The 24,191-nt window shown below is 40.9% G+C and overlaps 1 protein-coding gene across 3 annotated transcripts; it reads right to left on the bottom strand.

Annotated features, from left to right (window-relative positions):
• Window positions 1-210: 210 nt before the first annotated feature.
• Window positions 211-23,684, bottom strand: pkig (protein kinase (cAMP-dependent, catalytic) inhibitor gamma). 3 transcript variants are annotated; one of them, XM_077569865.1, is made up of 4 exons: window positions 23,589-23,684; window positions 23,175-23,500; window positions 4,218-4,399; window positions 211-780 (listed from the first exon to the last, which is right to left on the bottom strand). In XM_077569865.1, exons 3-4 carry the CDS (start codon window positions 4,369-4,371, stop codon window positions 701-703), a joined length of 234 nt encoding a protein of 77 aa, XP_077425991.1. In that variant the 5' UTR covers window positions 4,372-4,399; window positions 23,175-23,500; window positions 23,589-23,684; the 3' UTR covers window positions 211-700. The 3 variants fall into 3 exon arrangements, with proteins under 3 accessions (XP_077425991.1, XP_077425985.1, XP_077425976.1); XM_077569859.1 differs by lacking the exon at window positions 23,589-23,684 and having other exon boundaries at window positions 23,175-23,544; XM_077569850.1 differs by lacking the exons at window positions 23,175-23,500; window positions 23,589-23,684 and adding an exon at window positions 22,528-22,797.
• Window positions 23,685-24,191: the final 507 nt, after the last annotated feature.

Below are 24,191 nucleotides of genomic sequence, written 5' to 3'. Positions count from 1 at the left end.
TCATCTTGTGTTTCCCTAATTTGGAAGCACTGGAACGGGGGCACGCAGGGTCCACAAGTAAACATGAGCTTCGCGTTGCCACCTAATGTATACAAAGTTCGATAATATTTACGGCAGAGGTGCTGAATCCCGCTCGGCCTCTTTTGTCTGCCGCCGTCAGCGCAAACCTGCAAACTGACTCCCATGGAAGCAAAAACGGCAACACAAGGCCCGGCTTCATAATTTTTTTTTTATTACACAAAGAAAATCGCTATCACAAAGTTATCACTGAACAGTTAGCAATAAATACAGAGTCCATACATGACGGTTGAATGGAGACTAAGTTGGATATTAGGAAGAGTGCAACACTTGATAAGGAAACAGGTCAAGAGGGTTACAAACACACACGCACACATATAGAAAGAAAATGACACGCGGTTATGAGTTCCCCCTCCGTCACTGGATTGGAAATTGTTTGGACCGTTCAAACGTTTTCACATAAATCCAACGTCTCTTTCTGATTCCGCGTCCCATTGGGAATATGACGGGACTAAACAGAGTCCGGTGCAGGAGAGAAGCATCTCAAACGGCAGTCGGACTTCCCGGCGGTTGCCGTCTTAACGTCTCATCCAACTGGTGATGACCAAGCTCCAAACGAGTCGTCAGCGAGTGACGGCGTCGGCATCTCCATTTCCGTCCGCTCTGTACCGCCACCTGCCGCTTAGGACGGGCCTCCGCCTCCCTGGGCGTCTTGACTGGTGGAACCCTCGGCCTCGGGGGCCGGAGATGCCTGGGGCTCGCCTGACGGAGTGAAATGGGACAGAATTCAGTTTTGTGCTCGTAGGGCATGACCGGTTAATCTTAATATTAGCCCTTTTCAAAATAATCATAATCAGTCGGCGTTTTGCTGATAAATTCTCTCTCATGAAACCGTAAATGCTGTTCAATGTTGGACTCACTCACAATGATGCTACTGCGCCGTTTGTCCACTAGATGGATCTGACTCCATTTTTGTTTTTATTATTTCTAGTTTTTTTTTTTTTTAACTTTTGTCTATTTCCTGTGTTCCAGAATCCAAAGTCATCTCAATGATCATATTCAAGAGTTACGCTTTCTTTGGTCGCCATTTTGTTGTGTTTTGGTCGAGGGCTGCCTTCGTCCACAACACAAATACAGTACAAGCAAAGCGCCCCCTATGGGCCAGGAGGTGAATTGTTTCAGAAGATTTGATAATCAAAATATTGAAGAATTGGGGTGCAAAGTATTGTGATGTTATTGCTGATGTATTTGTTTAAATGTTATTACATCGGTTACTATTTGCAAAAACACACAAACATAAACAATTTGTTTTGAATTTTATTCCCAATGTGATGATAAACTCAAAATCAAGGTACGTACATACCAAACAGGGATTTTTGCCCTTCCATTGTGCCTATAGCGATTGCACATTTGTGCTTTCACTGTCATCAATGAGCACCTGAGGGAAACCATAAATATAATGTGGGTGGGGCCCTGATGAATTTTTTTTTGTCACCCCTGTCGGTTTGGAGTTTGGCATTCAATGTTGCAGGAAAAAGACTTGCTCTGCGGGTTCACGAGGAAACAATAATGAAAAGCTGCGCGAGGAAAATACAACTTCCTCTGGTGACAAGATGACATTTGGAAATCCAAATGGGAGACTTCCTGCCACACAACCCGAGGAGTGGAAAGATTTATGGCGGTCACATTTTCACACAGCTTTGGCAGCAATTCCGATATTTCGGATACCTTCATCACACTACAGGTGTGATAGCCAATTCAGACTTTTTAGCAAATGTGACATCTAAACGGCTTGTCTTCAAAGTTAGCAAGTCTTGCAAGAATTATTTTGTGCGCATCGCTGGCGGCATTTGACGAGGCAATTAATCAACATTGTTGACGAGCACCCGGCCACCAAATGACGCAGCTGCATCGAGTTGCCGTTCTTCTAAACAATGATGTGATTATATTGTTAAGAGCTGCAACCGCTGCGAGTAACAATTTTCTAAATTGACTCATGTTTTGATTGGATTAAAAGGGCATTTTACACTTCTTGATTCAAAAACAGGACATCATTTCCAATTAACCATGCAGAAAATGCACATAAACCGATTATGATTCAGTTGCTGGTTTGGGCCTTAACTACAACTACTTCTTCATGTGCCAGATCTGCTACAGACATCGGCAATCATGGCCCTCCATACCTCTCGTCTTCAGTTTTCCTAATAAATACGTTGATGGGAGTCTTTCCATGTTGCAAAGTTATTTGAGATGTTTGTATATTTTGTGCGCTGCCACAAATCTTGCCCCATAGAATTTGTTTTTCCAGTCCATTTGCTCTATTTATATGTCCAAAGAATTTTTGCTGCCTTTCGCTGATGGTTTTCAGTAGAGATCTTTTGTACCCTGCCACCTCCATTATGTCTTTGTTTGTCTTCTTTTCAGTCCATGATACTTTCATAAACCTTCTGAGGGTACCACATTTCCGCTGCTTCGAGTCTTCTTTCCAACTCTTTACTCAATGTCCAGCATTCACATTTATGGTTTTGACTTGGGGCCATCACATCAGTCAGAAAAAAAGCCAACATTTTGATGATTGCTTGCAAATGTCTTATTTTGATTCAACACAAAGAGAATAAAGGCTGCTGAGTATGAAAATATCATTTGTTGCTTTGAATTGGCTGCAGTCCAGATATTGATATTTTTGACAATTTATTGATGAATGTGTTTTGACAGTTCACAAAATGTACTTTGATCATTACTTAAAGTTGTGCTTTGACGTCATCTATTTTTGCATTTGTTTACTGCCAATATCAGGGATGTGATTTGACCAAAGTGAAATTATCTGAAAATTTAGCCGGGGGTCTGGGGGCCGCTGGCACCCAGCTAGGTCCAGACAAAGAAATAGACAAAACAACAGCATAAATTTTCAATGTATATTGAACTATCCCATATAAAATGGAAGTTTTAGTCAACTCAAAATCAGTCACATTCAAAAACATTGGATTGCCTTTGCTTTTAAAAACTATCACTGAGAATATCATCATATCTAACTAATGTGATTACTAAGTTAACACATAAATAATGTTGAAGAGTTCAAATTTCATGAACAAATAATTGTATCATCACCAAATGAAAAGTAACTCATATTAGAGCATACCACAAATGTCTTTGTTATAGCAGAAGATGTTATCTGTCGGAGTCATGTGCATACACAATGAACTACTAAAAAAATATATAAATAAATAAAAAATATAAAAAAAAAATTCGGATTTTTTTTTTGGGGGGGAGATAAAAAAAGCGGAATTCTGCGAATTAGCGGAAAAATCACATCCCTGCAATATTGTCTAATTTTCTGAGTTGAGATAAAAAAAATACCAATGCCATAACTTGCATATTGCATATCTAGTTAGCCCTTAACTAATTTGCTCCCAAAAACATATAAAAACATTCTATTTAAAATATTGCCAGGGTCCTAATAAGGTATTTATACATTTTTTTTTATGTTTTTTTAATGCTAGTGCATACAGAAGGCTTTGATGCAGCCTCTGACTTGAATAGGTCGCTTAAAACAATGGTAGTTATTACAAAAAAAAACATCCAGCAGAGTATAAGAGATCAACCAGGGCCATGTTGCAGAAAAGCTCTTTTCCCCAATGTTGTCAACAGGTTTGGAATAATAATGAAACTTAGCTATATTCTAAAATGAAATGTACTTTTTTCCTGATGAAAGAAGAGACTAAGCTTTCTTTTCGTTAGGTTCCATGTTTTTATAGCAATAGAACACAATATTCTGTGGGCCTTGCAAAATCAGCCAAAATCAGGTAAAAGGGGTTTGCTTCAGTGAAAATTGCTGCGAGTGAATGAGGTAGGCAAAATATGTAATATCCAACAAGTAGAGCCAATTTAGAAAAAAACAATGTCATTTTCAGATTTTACAAATATCAAAAAAAAAAAAAAAAACTTGAAAATTTCGTGCCACCAAAATGTGCGTTGACCAGTGTAATCGGTCCACTTTCCTGGAGGACGACAGAAATTATTTTAAGCTAAGCAAGGTCTCAAAATAATCAATCGATTATGGAAATAGTTGTCAATCAATTTGATCATCGATTAGTTGTCCAACGATGGACTCATTGTCGCACCTGTAGAAAACGGCATAATTTTGCCGAATAAATAAAAAGTTGCGCTCGCCAATCAGTTTGCGATGCGGCGTCACTGACCTGCATCCTTTAACTCCATCTCGGCCAAGTCTTTGGCGACGTCACTGGCGCTGGCCTCCGCTTTGCCCTCACCCGTGAGGTCGGGCACCGCGTTCCTGCGGCCGGTACGATCACAGTTGATGAAGTCCGAGTACGACGTCTCCACGTCCATCATCTGTCCATGACCAGCGCTCGCATTACACCTGTGCAGCACAAACGTAAATCGTGGAATAATCCATAGGATAATCAATTACAAAAACATTTGTTTGTGACAGCTCTATATTTGTGTCATGTTGCTACGGGGGTTAACCGTGTCTGAATTTCCACTATGTCTGTTTTGGAACGAGCTTTCCTGTTGCAACATCAACTTTTCGAGGGACACCTATCTATGCGTTATCTGAAGAAAAACAGCTTGAAACCGGGACCGAGCGGGTCCACGAGCGCCTCTCTCTCGGCAATCCGTCCCGTTTCTCACTCACCATTAATGTAGGTCAGGATCCTGTCAAGCGCTGCCACATGACAGACATGAGAACAAACCAGAAAAGATGAGAGTAACCTCATTCTAACCTCTTGCCATAAAGCTTTTCTGTCTGTCACTTTTGGAGATGTGAAGGGGGCAGCGGCGAGAGCACCTCCCCTTAGATACGCGGCTCGAAGATGTCCTCGTGCAGCCAAAGGGAGTGCGTGACCCCAGACCGCTTCGCAGCTGGTCACTGCAATAAAACGAGCAACAAGCCGCGACTCGGCAGCCGAGCGGCGATGAACGGGCGACGGCCATTACGGAGGAATGAAAAATGAGGCGGTTACGACACACTGACCCGGGGTCAGTCCGTTCCCAGACGCCTTTGCTCCAATTCCCTTTGTAACATGAAACTATCCATGCAGTTGTTTTCTTTCCCTGCTGCGCTGTGCCAAAAAGGAAGCTGCCCGGGTCCGGCTCGGAGAGGTCACACACATCAAGGCCACATTGTTTGGCAACCAAAGTACGAGGGGGGTGTGCCCATACATCGATTATTAGATGCACCGTCATGTGACACGTTACAACTTGCTAAGCTTTCATTCATGCTCAAAAACACAACCATCGCTAGTGGCAGATGAATGTGCTTTTTTACATGCCCGAAGAGTAGTTTTTTTTTTTTACTTCCTGGACCTGGATTTGACACCTGCATAAGATAACTAGACTACAATAATCATGGACAATTCTGACTAAAATGATACTACAATGCAAAACTTGACAAGACTTAAAAAAAAAAAAAAAACATGAACATGACCAACACTAATAAAAACTAAAATGACAGCTTGACACAAGGATTAGACTAAAATATGCTACCAAAAACAACTGGACTCCTACTTCAACTTGAAAAGAATGCTCCGATTCTACACACAGATCTCGCCTACTGCAAATTATGCTCTGCAAAAATGAATGCTGAACTCTGCTTAGGTAGTAACGGGCCATCCATGGACCAAAATCTCACAGCACACCACCAAATGAAAATGTTAGCCTTCACAAGTGCATCAATATCAGATATCAAATCCAGAGTGGCAGCAAATTTCACAATGTCATTTAAGTGGTATGTGGTCATCAGTTTGCGCTCCAGTGGACAAAAATCAGCACAAATGATTGAAAAATTGTAGTAAAAGGTCTAAATACGTTCCATTTTAAATATTAACATGCTCCCAAAGACGTATTTATACGTTTTTATGTTTGTTTTAGAGCTAGAGCATACAGAAGGCTTTGATGCAGCCTCTGAACTGAACTGTCATTACAAAAACGTCCGACAGGTGGCAGCAGAGTATAAGAGATCAACCAGGGCCATGTTGCCAAAAGCTCTTTGCGACACTGTTTTAATTTAAACAGATTTGTGAATAATGATTAAACTTAGCTACATTCTAATGCTAATTGCTGCAAAAAGGAAACAGATAAAAAAAATACTTTTTTACTGATGAAAGAAGCGACTCTAATCTTTCTTTTGGTAGGTTCCATGTTTTTATAGCAATAGAACACAATGAATTGTGTGCCATGCAAAAATCCGTCAAAATCCAGTAAAACTGCCGGGAACGAAGGGGGTTGCTTCAGTGAAAGCATCATTAATTTTTTAAACATTATTTAGAGATTTTATACAATATTGTGTTTGTTTATCACCAACCTTCCCACAATATTGTGATAATATAATATCGTGAGGTCCATATCGCAATAACATCGCATGCTGACATTTGGATATCGTTACATCCCAAGAGATAAACTCTCCTGGTATCCATTTTCGTGTCCATGCTAGCTTGTATGCGTCATCGGGCCTCACTCAGCGGGGATGGAGGCGTTTCTCACTCATGTCTCACTCATTTCCATCTTCTCAGCCCACAAATGATCATATTGACAATCATCCCAGCAGCACAGTAGCTGCTATTGCTAGCGTTAGCATCACAGATGGCAAGGACAAGCTTGTTCGCAGCAGGAGTAACCCAACTGACAAAATTCCACATGGAGACTCACACACACGAGTTTCATTTCCACTCAACAGACGCTGAATGGCACTTCCTGTCTGAAAAGGGAAGTAGGATTGTCACATCATCCTCACATGACTATAAATTGTTTGCCCTGACTCGATTTGTGTTTCGTTTACGGCAACGGCTTTGATGACGTTGACACAAACCAAAACAGCCGCTGCGCTTTTCTCCGCTGCTGTTTATCTTTTCAAGTCGACTGTCCCAGTTGCTACGCGGCTGATGGGAGTCGCCGCCTAATTGCCGCCCGTGTGGACAATTAGTCACCTTGCCTGCTCATGTGGACCAAATGCCACCATGAGATCATTAGCAGCATTCCATGGAACGATGATAACTATGATGGTGATTGATGTCCTGCTGCTTTAGTGTGTGCTTGCACCATTTACCACCACATCCCTTCTTTGAAAAAAAAAAGAAGAAAAATCATTTTACAAAAATATCCTTAAAAGGTCACTTATTAGATTACATTAGGGCGGCAGTAAACAATTCTGTCAATTCATTGATGAACCGCATTTTAGAAAACAAGACTGTTGTATTTCAAAATACAAGCATATGATTTCAAATGTCTTATTTTGATTCAACGCAAAAGAAAATCAGTCTGCTCTCATGGAAAACAACAGAAATCTGAGAACATTTACTGTTAAGAGGCGGAAATTCCAAGGACTTGGTCCAATTAATCGGTTATCAAAAACAATTACTGATTTATTTGATTGTGATTCATCGTTGCACGTCATATTTGTAATCGAACAAAAAAAATGACTACAATGATGCCTTGAGTGACTCAATTACGTGGTTATCGGGATACAAACTGTCATTTGAATAATTTTTTTGCTTTGATTTGTTGTGAGTGGACACTTACAAATACGAGCGCCGTCAGACAGGAGTGCGTTCATTTAACTAGAATTAGAATTTTCCCTTCGGTTTTGGTTGTCCACCGAGCTGATGGTTCTTCATAAGTTCATTTCAAAGGAGAAAGATTGTGTTTTCGTATCTCAAGGCATTCATTTACCAAACATTTCTAAACGGATCAAAACAGAAACTTGATCACATGACAGGTGGTGTACAACAGCAGAAAGAAAAAAAAAAAAAGTCTGAACCACCCTGGTCAATTGGACGGAAGCCATCAAGGGTGCAAGGCTCACTAGCATCCCACCTTTTATGCCTAATAAAGTTGTGATTACTCAAAGAAATAATAATAATAATAAAAAATAACAGTCCAACTTATCACCTTTCAAGCAACTCTTGATGAAAACAAAAGGCAAAATGAGAACAAAACACATTTGCAGCCGTTGAAGAACAAGGTGACAATCTGTAAGCTACTAAACAAGCCATGAGTGACTTCTATTGGCCCGTAACAGCATTTCAATACTGACAGCAACAGTGAGTCACTTTCGTGTGGAAAAAGGACGCCGGTGCCCGAGGGCTGCTACTGGGCTAAATTTATAGAAGGCCTGCCTAACTACAAGGGAGAATCACCGGGGAACGATGAACACATCTGAAGCGGTTCAATATCCTGCAGAACCAACACAGTGACGTATCGCAGAGGAAACTACAGTTTTCACCATCTTTCAATGATGTACCATAAACAACGACATTCAAATTCTCATTTTTCGTGACACGTGCCTGTAAAGATTTTCACTCGTTCAGTTCATTTCATTGCTGCGTCACTGAATCGCTGGCAACTGGACGATCCTGGTTGTCTTAGAAGAGGTTTTGCATTTCTTGGGGCGTGCCTCCAACTTGAAGCATAAACAGTTGAGTTTCCGAAGCACCAAAGCCAGGCTAGTGCTGTCCTTGCTAACCTTGTTGCACAAACCCATAAAGCCTGCTTGGATGAGCTACAAAAGTCCATTTGTGAGAATTTGAGAGATTTAAAAATGTAAAGATTACCTTCATGTAGTTCGAAGCCAGACAGCTCCAGTTCGCTAAAGTGTGTCCAGTCTCTTTTGTGTTCACAACTCCTGCCAGTTAACCATTACATTAAAAATGAAAACAAAAATCTGTACTTCAGTCCCAGCAGCAACAACAACAACAACAACAACAAATTGCCGGCCCCAAAAGACTCGCTACACAGTAGTCGGTCGTTCCTGCTCTCAAGCCGCAAGAAATGTGGTGTGGGCAGCGGCTATTCACATGATGTCAGCAGCTGCTCGGCTGATAACAAGCCCAGCTCAAACATGGGGGAGCGGTATTTTCTTGTTGGAATGGTTGCTGCTTGCTGGTCTTCCTCTGATAAATAATTTAAAGTCCTTCCCATTCAGTGGTGCTGCATACATTTGCACCTGATCCTTCTCAGCCGTGGCCGACTGTGGAGTCCTGGCATCTCTTACTGAGGTGAAAATTAACAAACAGCTTGCCTGCTAAGTTGACTGACACAAAAAAACTGGAATCCAACAAGGTTCTTACAATTAATCTCACTCAAAATTAAGTCTACATCTTGTCTTTGAAACGTGTAGAAATACAATTCTAATGATCATTCTTTTTTTCTTACAGAAGTGAGATCCTGAATTCCAGCCAGGCACTAACTGCAGCTCAAAATGGGCGCAGCGAGCTCACCCGCAGGAAGGAGTCATGAGCAGCTCAGGAACAGATGGTAAAAAGCCTGACCCGAACCATTAGCATCAGCTCCTCGGGAAATGACTTAAGTGAGCTGAAGCATTAAACGAAGGGGTGCTCTTTCACAAAATACAAAATCGATCGGTTGCGCGTTCCCGTCGACTGTGCGAGTGTGTCTGTCTCAGTTGGGGTGAGGGTACGAGTGTTGGAACGCGGCCTTAAGTGGCCGGAAACGACGCTGATGTGTGAAACTCGGAAGTCCATGACATCTACCCCATTAAAGCGTCTGTATATACGTGGTGGCCCTAACACAGCGTTATACTGGCCCGAGGCCATCAGACCACCTTAACCATGGAGAACCCATGGGGTCAAATTTGGCCCCTATAAATTCTGCTACTCAAATAACAAAGACCTTTTTTTTTTCCAGCAGTGATTTTGTCCCTGTGTTCTTGTGTCCATTGGCCAAAGTGTGTTTGTACATTCAAAATCCAGTTCTAAAATGCAACAAATAAAACAAAAAAATAATATTGTTCAATGTAGCTGTGTATTTGATTGATTATTTTTCTTAAATTCTAAATAGTTTACTGAGTTTTTGTTATTCAGATTTTTCGAAATTATACCCCTAAATCCCAAAAGGGTCAAATTTCGCCCTAATCCTAAATTAGGGAATAAAGGGTTAAAATTGAAAAAACATATATTTTGGTGTTCAGTGAATTTATAGCATTTAATGTATAATTCATAATTTTCTAAAGAAGAAAAGGCTTCTTGGGTTCTCCAGGGTTAATGTCAGCCCCTTGTTATATTACTAATATCACTTTAATATTTTCATGGTTGGAGCTGGTGCTTTCATTATGAATCCAATGCTTGAATGATAATCCATGTTGTTTTTTTAGAATTATGGGTGCAACTTAAGTCGTGCGTTTATTTGTACTGGTGTCATTGTTTGTTTTGAATGCGACTCAAGACATTTCAGCGTGGCAAGGAGATTCACTGCCAGTGTGACATTGAATGGTCAACACACAGTCATTCGAGATCTTAGTGCCACGCCCGAGCCCACATAAATGGGCGGGGTCGCGTCACGGAGAGCACCCTGGATAAAAACAGCGCGAAAAAAAACAAAACAAGTTGGAAACATAACTCTCTGTGGTGAGAATCCCACAGGGAAGATCAAGGTCACATTCTGTGTATCGTACAATTATGACAAAAGCTTGGGAGGAAACTATGAAGCCTACAGATGGAGGGCGTTTTTTAGGGAGCCAGAGGAAATGGTAGCTGCATGAGCTTTTACGGTCAAAATGTTCCTGTGTTTACTTCACCCCAGCAAGGCCTCAGGCTTGTGGGAATCCCCTGGTTTGGATGAGTATGTACAGGCCCAGGCGGGTCCTCAGCGAGGCCTCAAAGTTACGCCTGTCACGACGGGCTGCGGGCTAAAGCCAAAACAATCATCAGTTCTTTGAATTTGGGCCATTGTTGCATCAACTCGTTGCTGGTGCCAAGGGAAGGCTCCGATGAAGTTAGAGGTTGCGAGTGGTGGCCGCCGGTCCCTTGCGCGGTTTTACAGAAAGAAGCCATCTAACTCGAACAGACACACGTGCAGTGACACGTTATATTGACGATGTGACGGCATGCTGGACAGCTCTTGCTTTGCTCTCCGACAGTGGAAAGCAATTTGAAGACTGAATATCAAAAAAACAAACACTATGCTGGTTCTCTTCCTAACTTTGTGTCAACCTATCACAAATATGCACTTTGATATACGAGCTGTGCCCCAAAAAAAAGGTCCAAGACTGGTGTCGCAAGTTTTTCCAGAGATCCTGCAGACCAACGACCTCTCCACCCTATCTTGGCTCTCTGCTCACCATGCATACCACCACCCACACTCTCCATTCTAGAAGTCTTATTAACGAACCTCTTTGTTTCCAAAGTTGGCACTACTTTTGGGCAAGCTTCTTTTTCAATGTTCTGCCCAGTGCCCTCAACAAGTGGAACGCTCAGCAACAAATAAAACATACTTGCTATGGTGCAATGTAGCATTATGTCATTTTTAAACTATATCACAACTGTACAGTTTGTCATCTATGTATTTGCATTTGCTTGGTTTTACTCTGTTGTTCTTAATTGCAAACCTGAGAATCCTTTCAGGAGTGCACGAAGGCATGATAGAGAAGGCTGGAAATGTGCCTGAGTCTGAGAAATTTTATGACAAATGCGCAGAAATGAACATATTGGATGTAAAGTGGCCGACAAACAGAGTCTATGCGATTGGAAATATTTTAAATCAGTGATTAATCTGTAGAGGACCCCCATCAGTTAATTGCTTGTTTTATAAAAGAGTGAAAAAGCTCTCCTAAAAACACAGATATTGATTGCTTGTGAATAATCTCATTCATCCAGGTTATGTCATTCTCAGACCAATAAATTGAAAGTTACTAGTTCCATCATCACAACATCCAAACAGATGTTCTGCAAAACGATGTGAATATTTTTTCAGATTAGAGTAGCCTAACAAACTGGTTTGGGAGACCTGCTTTTCCAGCACCTTCAGCCAGTCTTATCAAGTAATTTCGTACTTTTATCAACAGTTTACTAAAGGTTTCATAGTGGCACTTTGCGAACTCTAAAGCTACGTTCACACTGCAGCCAAATGCGACCCAAATCCGATTTTTTTTTTTGCCCCGCCTTTATCTGTCTTTTTTTTTGTCCCGTCTGAACGGCTCAATTCCGATTTTTTTTTTTTATATCTGACCTGGGCCACTTTCATATGTGGTCCTAGATCAGATACGTATCCGAATATTTGCAATGCGCAGGCGGGGGCATTAAGCTTGATTCATGCTTGACGCATCCGCGGGGTCCGCACGGCTACGGGACGTATACGTAAATCGGCAAAGTTGTTTTGAGTAACAATTTATATTTGACTTGGTCTCCGTGAGATGAGGCGCTCGAACTGCCTCATTTTCACAACATATTATTTCTACCCCTTCCCACATAACTCCTCTATAGATATGAGATAGTAAAAATATGAGCCCCGATGACAGACTTGTAAAAGTCTTTGGCTCAGACATGCTGGACCAAACGCATTTATTTCCGCAAACACAGCGTTGTGAGTGACGTATCTTCTTCTGCGCATGCGGGTCACTTTGGGGACGCATTACATCCACACAACAGACAGACTGAGGTCGCAATTAATAGGTAATGTGATTGTGAACGCTTACACACACAAAAAAAAAAAAAAAAAAAAAAACGGATTTCACCAAATAATCGGAAATGAGCATTAAGACCTGCAGTGTGAACGTAGCCTAAATGTATGTTTTGTTACAGTGTCTTTTTTGCCCTGTAGTAACTAGAGTCACACCAACTATCAGAAAATACACGCACAGACACACACACAAAAAAAAAAAAAAAAGAGCGCAATGATGATGACACGTCAAATCGGTAAAATTACCGAATGAACAATACTGAGCACTCCAGAAAAAAAAAAAAATATATATATATATATATATATATATATATAAATACAAATTTTGCTAAACATACACGGCCAATGAAGATAATTCTGATTCTATCAATCAATGCACTTGTTGGTTCATGCAATCAAGCCATGTGTGGCTTGCAAGTATGAATCAATCTAAACATTTACAAGTCGTTTGGAAATACAATTTTGTCCCACTGACTTTCATATTAATATTGATCCTTTAATGGCTTGTTTAAACCACCATTTCTTCAGGGTCGTTATCTTGATTGCATTACGGTATTTTATGATTTGTGTACAGCGTCAAGGCTCGCTATAAATAAAGTTGAGTTAAGCAAATCTACAATTCTCCTTTGATTTCAATTGAGTTCGACTTGTTTTTATACTTAGTATGTCTAGTTAAGACAGAACGCTGAGCATCACTTATTTTTGCATATATTTTTTCAACCTTTTCACCTCCATTTAATTTTGACCGTCATTCAAACTTCTTGTTTATTTTATTTTTATTTTTTTCTTCTTCTGGAGAGCTCAGTATTGTTCATTAAACTTCTTGTTTATAAGAGTCATTGTATAGTCAATCCACCCTTACAAGTTAAAATAAATAACTAAATCCCCCTCAAATCAATGGCATTCACAATGTAAACGTCTGCGCACAATATTATATGCTAATAATAATAATAAGAATAATGTTTTTATTTAGTTGTAAAAAGGAAGTGCTGCTGTGTTGTGGGATTTTCTCCTCGCTGGCCGCCCGATCCACTTTAATTCGACTGCAAGGTTGCCCAGTTCTATTTCCATCCACACATTAAATAACAAGAGAGCTCAGCAGGAAGCAGGTGGCTTGTTTGCCCGTGTTGTTTATGCCCAATCCTTCTCCCAGGTTCTGCATTCGCACACACACATGCGCAAACACACGCACACACACACACACACGTGGCTGAGCAGGGTGCCTTGGCCTGATTAGGCAGGAGAAAAGGGAGGATAATTTGATGAGTGTGAGGTGAGCGAGGAACGGATAGGGAATAGACCACGGCATGAAAACGACAGAAAGCCAACGAGAATCAACGGATGCACGTTTGCCCTGCTAGCAGCGATTGTGCAATTAGCAAACAGATGAAGGCAATCATCCGCATTTGACGGAAAATCTGGCGTCAGGATCATTCTTTGGACTTGCTAATACAATCAGAAACGGCGGCAGAAAAGGCATCAAGCTGGAAACTCGATTAGTCTAACCTCCGCCGTTTGCTAGCTCACATCAAGTCATTTCCCGATCACACTTTGCTGCCTCATGTTGTGGGAGATAGGAGCAGCATGTGATTGGATTTGCCCAGTTAAAAGGGGGGGAAAAAACGTATGCAGCACTTTTCTCAGTCACATAAGAAAAGCGGCATTCGTCACGGTAAATAAAATTAAACCAAAATAAACGGCTAACACGCGGTACATCGGGATGGCCAAAGTTTGGCCCGGGTACCATTTTTTAACGCTGCAGCTGTTTTGTTTTGGGGGATTTATTTTGGCCCACGGCATATTCTTATAAGAAGATCACAACACATAATAAAGGTGTCCATACATCCTGCATCTTTGCACTTTGCTGTACTATCTTCTGTTCTGACATGAGCTCATTCTTCCAATGACCGTTGTGCAAAATACATAACAGTTGTGAGTCTTTTTAGTGTTGACAACAGCACATCTGTGTGTACTGTGTTTAAAATTTTAGGTGAGAGACATGGACAATCGAGCGTTTTACTGGGTGTAAAATTAGAAACAGCCGTATTCACAGGCTGAACAATTCCTAATTTACAATGACAGCCTGGCAATTGCCAAAAGATGACACTAAAAGAGGGCAGCAAAGGGCCACGGGCTAAAACATGTACATAAGAATATTTCGGCGAACGATCAACTCTTTCGTATACAAAAATAATCAAAACATTAAACCCACGTGAGGGAGATAAATGGAACTTGTTTAATATGGCCTGCATTAGCAGACATTGTCAAAGTCAACACTTTTCTGTGTAATATCTGTGAGCACTCTTGTATCAATAAAAGCTCGTCAGTGATCCTCAGAGTTGCAAGAAATGCCCTTTTCGTTTCGAGAGAAAGGGAAGGCACACTTGAAAGCAGACCAAGCCTGAAAATTCCCAAGGTGAAGGAATACAAAAGCACAAAGCAGACAACAAGCCAATTACGCCCTGTCACACTCAACACTTCCTCAGAGCCTTAAGCATTTCTCCATCTCATCACTTTGAACGCTCACTGATTTCAACACTGCTCACAACACAATGATTTCAAGAAAATAAAAAAGATCAGTCACTCCACTACGGAAGACCGTCGTTAACCTGCCAATGTATTAAACGTATTTGCGAATATGTTCGAACGGATTTAAATATGTTTGTAATATGTATGTATGTAAATATGTATGAAAGTACAGACGCTCCCCTACTTACGAACATTCGAGTTACGAACAACGGTACATACGTACATGTCTGCGCGCATGTCAAAAAATGTTCGGAAAGAGATGCTGTAAGTTCGATTTTGTATTGCGCACCTTTTTCCGAGTACTGTAGTGCTTCTTTCCGCCGCTAATACCGACGCTTGGCGCTGTGAGAGCTCACCCAGCATTGGAGGCTCAGCAACGTGTCGAGGAGGAGGAAGAAGAAGAAACGCCTGTCGCTCATAGATAAAGCCATCGCACTCTTCGAGCAGCAAGACCCAAATATTGAACGTTGCGCAAAGGTTGCAAATCAATTGAATGATGCCATACAGTGCTACCGCATCATTTATGATGAAAAAAGAAGAAAACTGTGCAATCGTCGTTAGATCGCTTCTTTCGGCCAGTTTCTAGTAAGTCCTCCAAGAAGATACTCATCAACCCTCATCTTCTTCTCCGCGACCCTCAACTTCTTCCTACATTGAAGTTACGGAGGAGGAAGTAACTTTTGAAGCCCATTCCAGCGACGACGAAGAACCTCTCATGATATAAAATCCTCCTCCATCAAATCCTTAAGCATCGAGTACATCTTCCAAAAATAAGTTAAACTTCATTTTATTTATCTTATTACGTACATGTACATACTGTGTGTGTCTCTCGCTCCCTCTCTCTAACATATGTAGTACAGTACTGTACGTATTCTCTTTAAACATAAATTATAATACAAAATATAGCACTGAAGCAACTTACGAACAAATTCACCTCACGAACGATCGCTCGGAACGTAACTCGTTCGTAAGTTGGGGAGCGTCTGTACTCGCAACTTTCAAACAAACAAGTCAGTGATTCCCACACTATGTTAATACTTGGGCGGGCCACCCAAGTAGATTGGCCACCACCCCAAAAATTTTCAAGAAAATGTATTTAAAAAAAAAAAAATATATATATATATATATATATATATATATATATATATATATATATATATATATATATATATATATATATATAAATAAAAGTGTCGCGGCAGGATATACCACATGTAACATTAGTTCGCTGTCACTCGCTTGTGGATCGTGAGGCTAGAGGAGTAACATGACTGAGACCCACTTCCCGTCCAATGCCCCTCCTATCCCCACCGCTGGAGTCCACCCACCCAAGTAGAGTTCAAATCTGTGGGAAACACTGCAAGGACAGTCAAACGTAGTTGCAGGCTCTAACGTGGGACTAAATCTAGAGTGGAACTGCCAATGTGCAGATTATATTTATTTTTGACTCAAGTTCAAATGTAATTAAATACATTTGAAAGTACTCGCAAATATGTTCAAAAGTACTTGCAAAGACGTTCGAACGTACTTGTAGGCAAAATGCTACAAACATAGCATCAGGCATAAAAACGGGTCTGGGCTAAAAAAAAAAGGTGAGAAGCACTTGGGCCAAAATTTTGCTCGTTAATATTCGTCGGGCACTCGTCAAACGGGTAGGGGACATGCGGTGGACGAAAGGATGGCAAATTTAAATGTTCTAAATTTTACGGCGGCAAGAAAATGCCAACATCTTTGCAGCATTTATTGGACCAAGGATGGAAAATCAGCATGCCTTGTGTTCAAGTAGGGATGGGTACCTTTCGCATTTGAACCAGTTCGGTTCCAATTGTCAGTATTGGGGTATCCATCCATTTGTGGTAGTAAATGTTAATTTATTAAATATTTAAATAATAATTTTATAAAACAACATATCAAATAAAATCTGACAAATAATAAAACATCATGAATTTAAAACACATGAGCCGGAGATGATGGAGTCAAAAAGATCAATAATACAAAATATAATTTAATATTACAAATTACAAAGTGAGAAGCAACGTTCTATACAATGAATAACAAACAACAAAGTTAAACAGTAATACAAGAACAGAAAATAAATGATTGTATGAGTGTTATTTTGGTTCCTTAAGGAACAACTGCACAATTGTTTAAACAAATTTCACAAGAACGTGCCTGCCGCGCATAGCGCGACGAATTCGAATCCCAACTCGGAGTAAAATCTCACCAAAAATGACAACTGGAAGAGGACGTGAACGACACCAAAGAGAAGAGAATAATTGAGACTCGGGAGCAAACTCATTTTAATGTTTATGACGCGGTACGTAATTGCTTTGCGTAAATGTTGGCCACAAGATTTTGCCATTTTATCGTTACCATGAAATTATTATAAGTATGTGATAAGTATTGTTCAAAAACTATAATATATTGTAACGACGGTAAAGCCACACACCTTACAGCATTTAAAAATCGATTCTGAATCGTACTAAATGAGAATCGCGATTCTTATGAGAATCAATTTTTGGGCACACCCCTGGTAGGTTTCATGTTTTTATGGCAATAAAACAATATTCTGTGGGCCTTGCAAAATCAGTCAAAATCTAGTAAAACAGCCGGGAGCGAAGGGGGTTGCTTCAGTGAAAATGGCTGGGAGTGAAATGAACGTGGGACAAATGATTGAAAAAACAACAACTTTTTCTTCACTTGTGCAAGTTACACCCCATGGCATTATTGGAAAATATGCTATGTGTGTAGCATTTAGCCAACATGTTCACACATATTTGTGAGTATAATCAAACATATTTCTGAGTATGTTCGAACGCATGTTTGAACATATTTGCAAGTACATCCGAATGTATTTAAATACGTTCGAAAGTCCTCACCAGTCAAAAATGTTTACTCCTCATAGGCACTTCCACACATCCGTACCCCAAAGAAAACAGTGCACATTGAATTTTCCACTTAGGCCCATGTTCTCATCTAATTCTCGTACGCTGAACTTGTAAGGCCAAAAAACGGACACGTCACCCTGATTCAGTCAGTTCCCATGGTTGAAATCCATTAGCATAATACGCTTTGATTAAAAACCTTCTCGGCAAATAGACAGAAAGCTGTGTTTACTCAACTCGCAGACCCTGCCTGTGAAATGTATGCTAATGTGCGCGCAAGAAGGAACAGCATACTGCATCCAGCCATAACACTGAAAAGGAGACACATAAAGCTCACTAAAACTTGTCACGGTTGAGCCTTTACATTTTTTGGGTGACAACAAATCCACTCATGGAAATGGACAACCTGTCTATTTGCTTCATTTACAGTTTGTTCACATAACCTATCAATCAATAGAATCGATCCAGAATCTCCTGCACCATGCTTAGTTGAGAAGGCATCGTAACTTGTGGGCCCCAAAACTGGACTGGCACACACAAAAAAACACACAAGCAAGCCTGGTAATTCACCTACGCATGCTCACAACCTCCTCTAATCTGTAATTAAAACATCATCGTTTGCCAGGTTCTCGGTATGTGTTCATTTTTATTTCATGACTGTGAATGAGATGATAAAGAATGACTTGTCAGCCACGCTTGCTTTATATGGTGTGAAAATAATGGATATGATTGACATTGCAAGAATCAAACGCGCTATTCTTCCGACAGATTCTTATCAAATTTGTATTCAGGCATGCCTCCTGACCCCCCCCCCCCCTCCTTGGCTACAATGTAGCTTTTGGTCAATTGACAGGTAAGGATTTTGTGGTGCAATTCAGATCACTTGCGTTTTTGTTGCCTGAAAGTACATGTGACGTTAAGGCAGAGGTGGGCATCGAGGGCCGAAGTCCTGCAGGTTTTGCATGTTGCCTTTCTCCAACACAGCTGATATATGATCAGCTCATCAGGAAGCTCTGCATAAGCCTGATAACGATCCTGTTGATTGGAATCAGCTTGTGTTGGAAGCGAGAAACTTCCAAAACCTGCAGGACTCCGGCCCTCGAGGACCGAGATTACCCACCTCTGCGTTAAGGTGAAATGTCCGAAATGACGCCGTGAAGATGAACATTTATTGGAAATGACTGAAATGAATTTGGACGAGACCCCAGAAAGACTAGCTCCTGAGCTGTGACGGTAGCTAATGGAGGTTCACAATAAACAAAATGAACGAAACAATATGGTCAGGAACATGGCGCCGGAGGTTGGGCAGAATCCTCGCATCTACATAATTTTCAGGAAAAGGAGAAAAAAACACTTCAGATTGGTCAATAATTAAATGGGGACTGGCCAACAGTATTGATTTGTGATAAAATGGTGACGATTGATATCGTACTTCTCATTTGTCCGTCTCACACTCACTACAGGAGTGGCGTGTTGGAATAACAGTTGGGATCAATTTGGGCTTGAGTGTCTTGCCCAAGGACACGTGCAGTAGAGAAGCAGGCGGGTGAGTGGATCGACCTGCAAATACGTTTAGCTGCAACCTACTTTATCAGCTTAGCTGCCTCGCCATTCAATTGTTTTAAGTCCTCAAAGGAATGTCACATCTTTCATTTGCGCTTCTGTGGGGTCAAATAGATCAAACGGTCATCGATGTATTCTTTTCATCAGATTGAAAAGTGCGGGACTACAGTTTTTACAAACGATCGCCCGAAACTGGGCAAAAAGATTTCAACGCGAACTTGATATGATGCCATACAAGTTGGAGGTCACCATCACTTTCTTAGTTTCCCCACCGGCCATTTCATTAGATCGACTTGCTCAATGTGATATGAGCTCAAACGATCAATGACAAGGAGGAAGGCCTCAATAAATAAAAACAAGTCATGCCCAAATGTGAGATCACCCTGGAAATGTCCTCCATTGAAAAACACTTTTGTATAGGAGTACACACTAGCATTCAAGAGTTTGGGTGAGGCTAGCTATAAATGCACTTTTTTTTTTTTTTTTTTTTTTTTTTTTTAAATCGCACTGACAATACTAGAGGCGCAACAATTCACGGATCAGAGGTGGGCAGTAACAGCGCGTGTTACAGTCCATCAGTCCGATGTTGACGGACTCCCGTTTTGCTGGTGGACTGACAATTGACGGAAACATTGAAACACTTGCATAATAAGCAGCGGCGGAAATAATTTTCGACCGTCACTAACCTGAAAAGCAAAAACGAGGGGCAGTTTGGGGAGGAGGAGCAGGAATAGTATTTTAAGGATTTATATTTTTTATGTTAAGTAGTCCAAACTGAATTAAATTGTCTGTTGCTGTTACCCTTGTTAGCAGATTTTTACTTACGGTCCTAAAATAGCTGTGACGAACTGAAACCGTATTAAGTGCAATCGAGGACAGCCTTGAGCAAATCTCACATATGATGTCCTGAAGCACGCGTGGAACACACACATTCCTCGTGAATAATAGAAAATGAACCAATGAGTTCCAAGCCGAGCGCGTTGGCGACTTGTGTCATCGGACGGGCCTCTCATCTTCTCACGGGGGAAGTCCGGATGCTAAAAGCAGAAGAGCTTAAGTCCTCAGCGCGCGGGGCAAAGAATGCAGTTGGAGGTCAGAGCCGTTGAACCGACAAATCCCGGGCGCAAAATACGGGCCCGTTAACGCCATGACTACACAGAGGGAGCCATTGAAAAATAGGCCATCGACGGCGCGGTCCGGGCGCTTCCAAAACTCGTACTACTGCCGTTCACCAGACACAATCAAAGCAGCCACTTCAAATATTAAGGCTGCACATTTATGACCAAAATAATATTCACAATCATTTTTTAATCAATACTGTAATTACGATTATTCATCATGTTGAGGAAAACAACCATTATTATTGCACAATTTTTCAACAAACAATTGGTAAACTGTTTTCAGGGGAACATGTAACTTTAATAAATAGATTATCATTTTTTTACCCCCCACACGACTCCCTCCTCTCATCAGTCCACCCAAGTGACTTGAGCAAGTTCAGGTTCAAAGCGTTCATGTCATCACCCCGCAGCATACACGGGGTGTCTGCTGACTCGTTTTCCACGCTTGGTCTCATGACGTTCGAAACAAACCTAAGTTGTGATTTGAGCAGTCAAAATTAATCGACAAGTAATAGATGATGAAATTACTGTAAACTACTTCAATAATCGTGTAATCATTTGAAGCCATTGTTTAACTCAATTGTACAAATGCTCACATTTCAGCCTCTCAACAGTAAATATTCACTGATTTCTGTCGTCCTTCATGAAAGCAGAGTAGTTGACTGATTATTTTTTTGTGTTTAATCAAAATAAGACATTCTTATTTTGGAAAACAATAACCCAACCGTTAATTGAATCATGAACCCCGCCCTTTTTTGATCACTAAACAATATGAAAAACCCCCAACAATCATTGGCTAATAAACAGTAATCATGGAAAAAATCTGTTTGTAATACACTTAACTACAAAATGAAAATGTATGTGATTAATCAATTGAATATTCAATAGAATAATGGATTCTAAAAATGTTAATAATACATAAATAATATAATACTAGTTGTGATGTTAATTTTAGTTGCTAGCAGAGGGCCATATTGCCCAAAATGCAAAATACCGAAATAATATAGAAAAAATTAAGTATTGGGACATGGTGGAGAAATAAATACTCTTTTTTTTTTTCCACTATTTGCAGCAGGGCTTGATCCCAATCTTCCCCCTGGTAGTTGAGGCCCACAAGCTCTCGGGCAAATCATGAAATAGTTAGTAGTAGGGATGAGTGAATACCTATACCAGCTATCATAAACTAGAGATTTGAAGAATAAAAAAATTGTCAATTTCATGTAGTTTAAGGAAAAATGTTATATGGTGATATATAAGTCTTCCTGCAAAATGATCTGCATACTGGGAAGTCTTACATATTAAAAGAATTAGTTGTGCCAGTACCTGATATCGGTATCAGAGACTACTGAAGAGCTGCATACTCATATTGGTCTGAAAAAAAAAAGGAGTAACGGATATCCCTAGTTATTAATGTTGTGCAACAGATATGCCTTCCACTTATTCAACACACGTCTGACAAACATTCTTCTCTGCAAGTCTCGCCGAGTGTTCAGTAACGGAAGCCAGCAAGGCTAACATACACGTTCTGCTCAAGGTCAACAAGCTAGATTTTTTTTTTTTTTTTTAAAGTGACAGCAGTTTTTTTTTTCCTAGCATCACTGATTTGAGTGTTCTGCATGGTTCCCTTTCCCCAAGGCCGTTGAAGAGGAGAACAGACCAGCTTGCCTATTGTTGGTCTTTAAGAGAAGAAGAAGAAGAAGAAGGAATGTAGTCAAGAGCTCGCATTGTGGAAACATTTCGAATCCAGTCAAACAAATCACATATGTATTTTGCTTCCAAGTATTCACGCAACAGATTTGCCACGTGATGTCCTTGGTGTCACCTTTTAGGCTGCATTAGCATTGGGACTGAATACAAATTGGCAGCAGGCAGGTCATTTGTCTCGAAATGAAATCACTTCCCATGTGCAACAGTTTCCCCAAGCGTCAACAGCAAAATCTGCTTCCAAGCGAATTTGTGCGGATACACTGTGTGGTCACCTTTCTTCTGGATGTTTCCTCGCCAGGCAACGGTGGAGGAAGGAGAAAAGAAAAAGTCCATGGAAGAGCAGAGAAGAGAGGCAGGCAAGAAGCCATGCAGTGTGTTTGTCGCCTCTCCTGCCGGGTGATGCTGGCACTTGGCCAGCAGAAAGACTCGAGCAAAGCGGGGGTCCCTGGTGGGTGCTTTCCAAAAAGCTAGCTCTCTTTACGACTGGCCCAGCGTGTGGCTCATTTCTTTTCATATTCAGCAGCGGGCACGATGTTGCGCGCAAAGCTGCCAAGGCGACAACAACAAAATGAAAAAGGATGAAGCGTTGTTATGTGTGGACATATGCGCGAATGCACAAGCTAAAGGCAGCTAGCATAATGACCACAAGGCGAGCAAACGATGTGAGCACAATTCAAATGTCGTCATTTAACATCGTGACATGATCAGGCCAAGGTGGAACATGTGAGGACGAAGATGAAGGAAGGAGGGAAGGTACACATTTTGGATCGTCTGCTCGCCACCGCTTCGATCGTGACTACAAACGGCGCTTTCCAAATTCACCTCCAAATGATACATTTGAAAACATTCGCAGTTTCACTGCCAAAATCATGAAAAAATTTCGTCATGGACGCGACAACCAAGCGGGAGAGTCACTAACCTTGATCCACTCGCCTCCTCTTATCCACTTGTTACAATGGAGATTTAACACCATGGATCTTCGCTTAAGTTTCCTGCCACTCCGAAGCAAAAGGGGAACAAAACAAAAAAAAGAATAAAGGGGAAAAGAAACACGGTAAAATGGGCCGAAGCAGAAGCTGCGAGGTGGCGTTAATGATGCGAAAACAGCGTGTGGCGAGCAAACAAGAGCTTGCGAAAAGCTCTTGTGTCTTCTTGTCTTCTTCCAACAGCTGTTGTTCCAAAATGGAGTTAGTCGAGTCGACAGTGGAGGCTCCCACTCCTCCGTGGGCTGGAGCCTTCCCCGCTCTGCACTCAGCCAACATCACACGCTCACACTCAACATTTTTTTATTTTTTTATTTTTTTTTAAATCTAACCAGCAAGCAGACACCCACCTGATGAGGCCCCCTCCTCCTCGGTTATCGCTCACATGGGTAAAATTGTCTAGTGGTTCTCAAACTGGGGTCCCCGGAAGCCCGCTGGGCCCGCGTGAGCAGGCCCAGCGTCAGGATTTTTTCTGCCTCTTGGGCTGAGCATTTTTCGTTTTTAAAATAAAAACAGATACCATACACATGACATCACTGGCACTGCAAAGTAATTTGAACTAAATTTGACTAACAATTATTCAACAAAATAATTCATCTTAAAAGGGAAGTACATTAATTACAATATTTTCTTTATATTATATTATAATATTTAGTATAAACACAGTATTATTAACAATATTGTGTTTGTGGAATATGAATTTGTTAGCAAAATCCACCCATTTTTATTCATCTCAGAAAATGAAAATGACATTGGTTACTCAGAGCTCAGGAAACAACCAATCATTGCTCAGCTTGTGAACATCACATGACCAAACCCAAAAAGACACCCGTGATTGGTCGCTACTTGAGCACCTGTGATGTCATTTTCAGTGGCAAAATGAACACCCCCATGAGATGGATAAAAATGAGTGGATTTTGCTGCTTTTCATGTACTACAAAGGCAGTGGCAAT

Source organism: Vanacampus margaritifer, chromosome 1, assembly GCF_051991255.1.
Source record: "Vanacampus margaritifer isolate UIUO_Vmar chromosome 1, RoL_Vmar_1.0, whole genome shotgun sequence".
Taxonomy (NCBI): domain Eukaryota; kingdom Metazoa; phylum Chordata; class Actinopteri; order Syngnathiformes; family Syngnathidae; genus Vanacampus; species Vanacampus margaritifer.
This window is presented reverse-complemented; position numbering and strand designations above follow the sequence as displayed.

What these genes read in the sequence shown, in the direction of transcription:
- pkig (XM_077569850.1), bottom strand. Translation starts at nt 22,769, where the DNA reads ATGAAAAGAAATGAGCCACACGCTGGGCCAGTCGTAAAGAGAGCTAGC. An exon ending in AGGAAACATCCAGAAGAAAG is followed by an intron (nt 4,400 to 22,527) that starts GTGACCACACAG and finishes TGTGCTGCACAG; the next exon opens with GTGTAATGCGAGCGCTGGTC. An exon ending in GATGGAGTTAAAGGATGCAG is followed by an intron (nt 781 to 4,217) that starts GTCAGTGACGCC and finishes TCACTCCGTCAG; the next exon opens with GCGAGCCCCAGGCATCTCCG.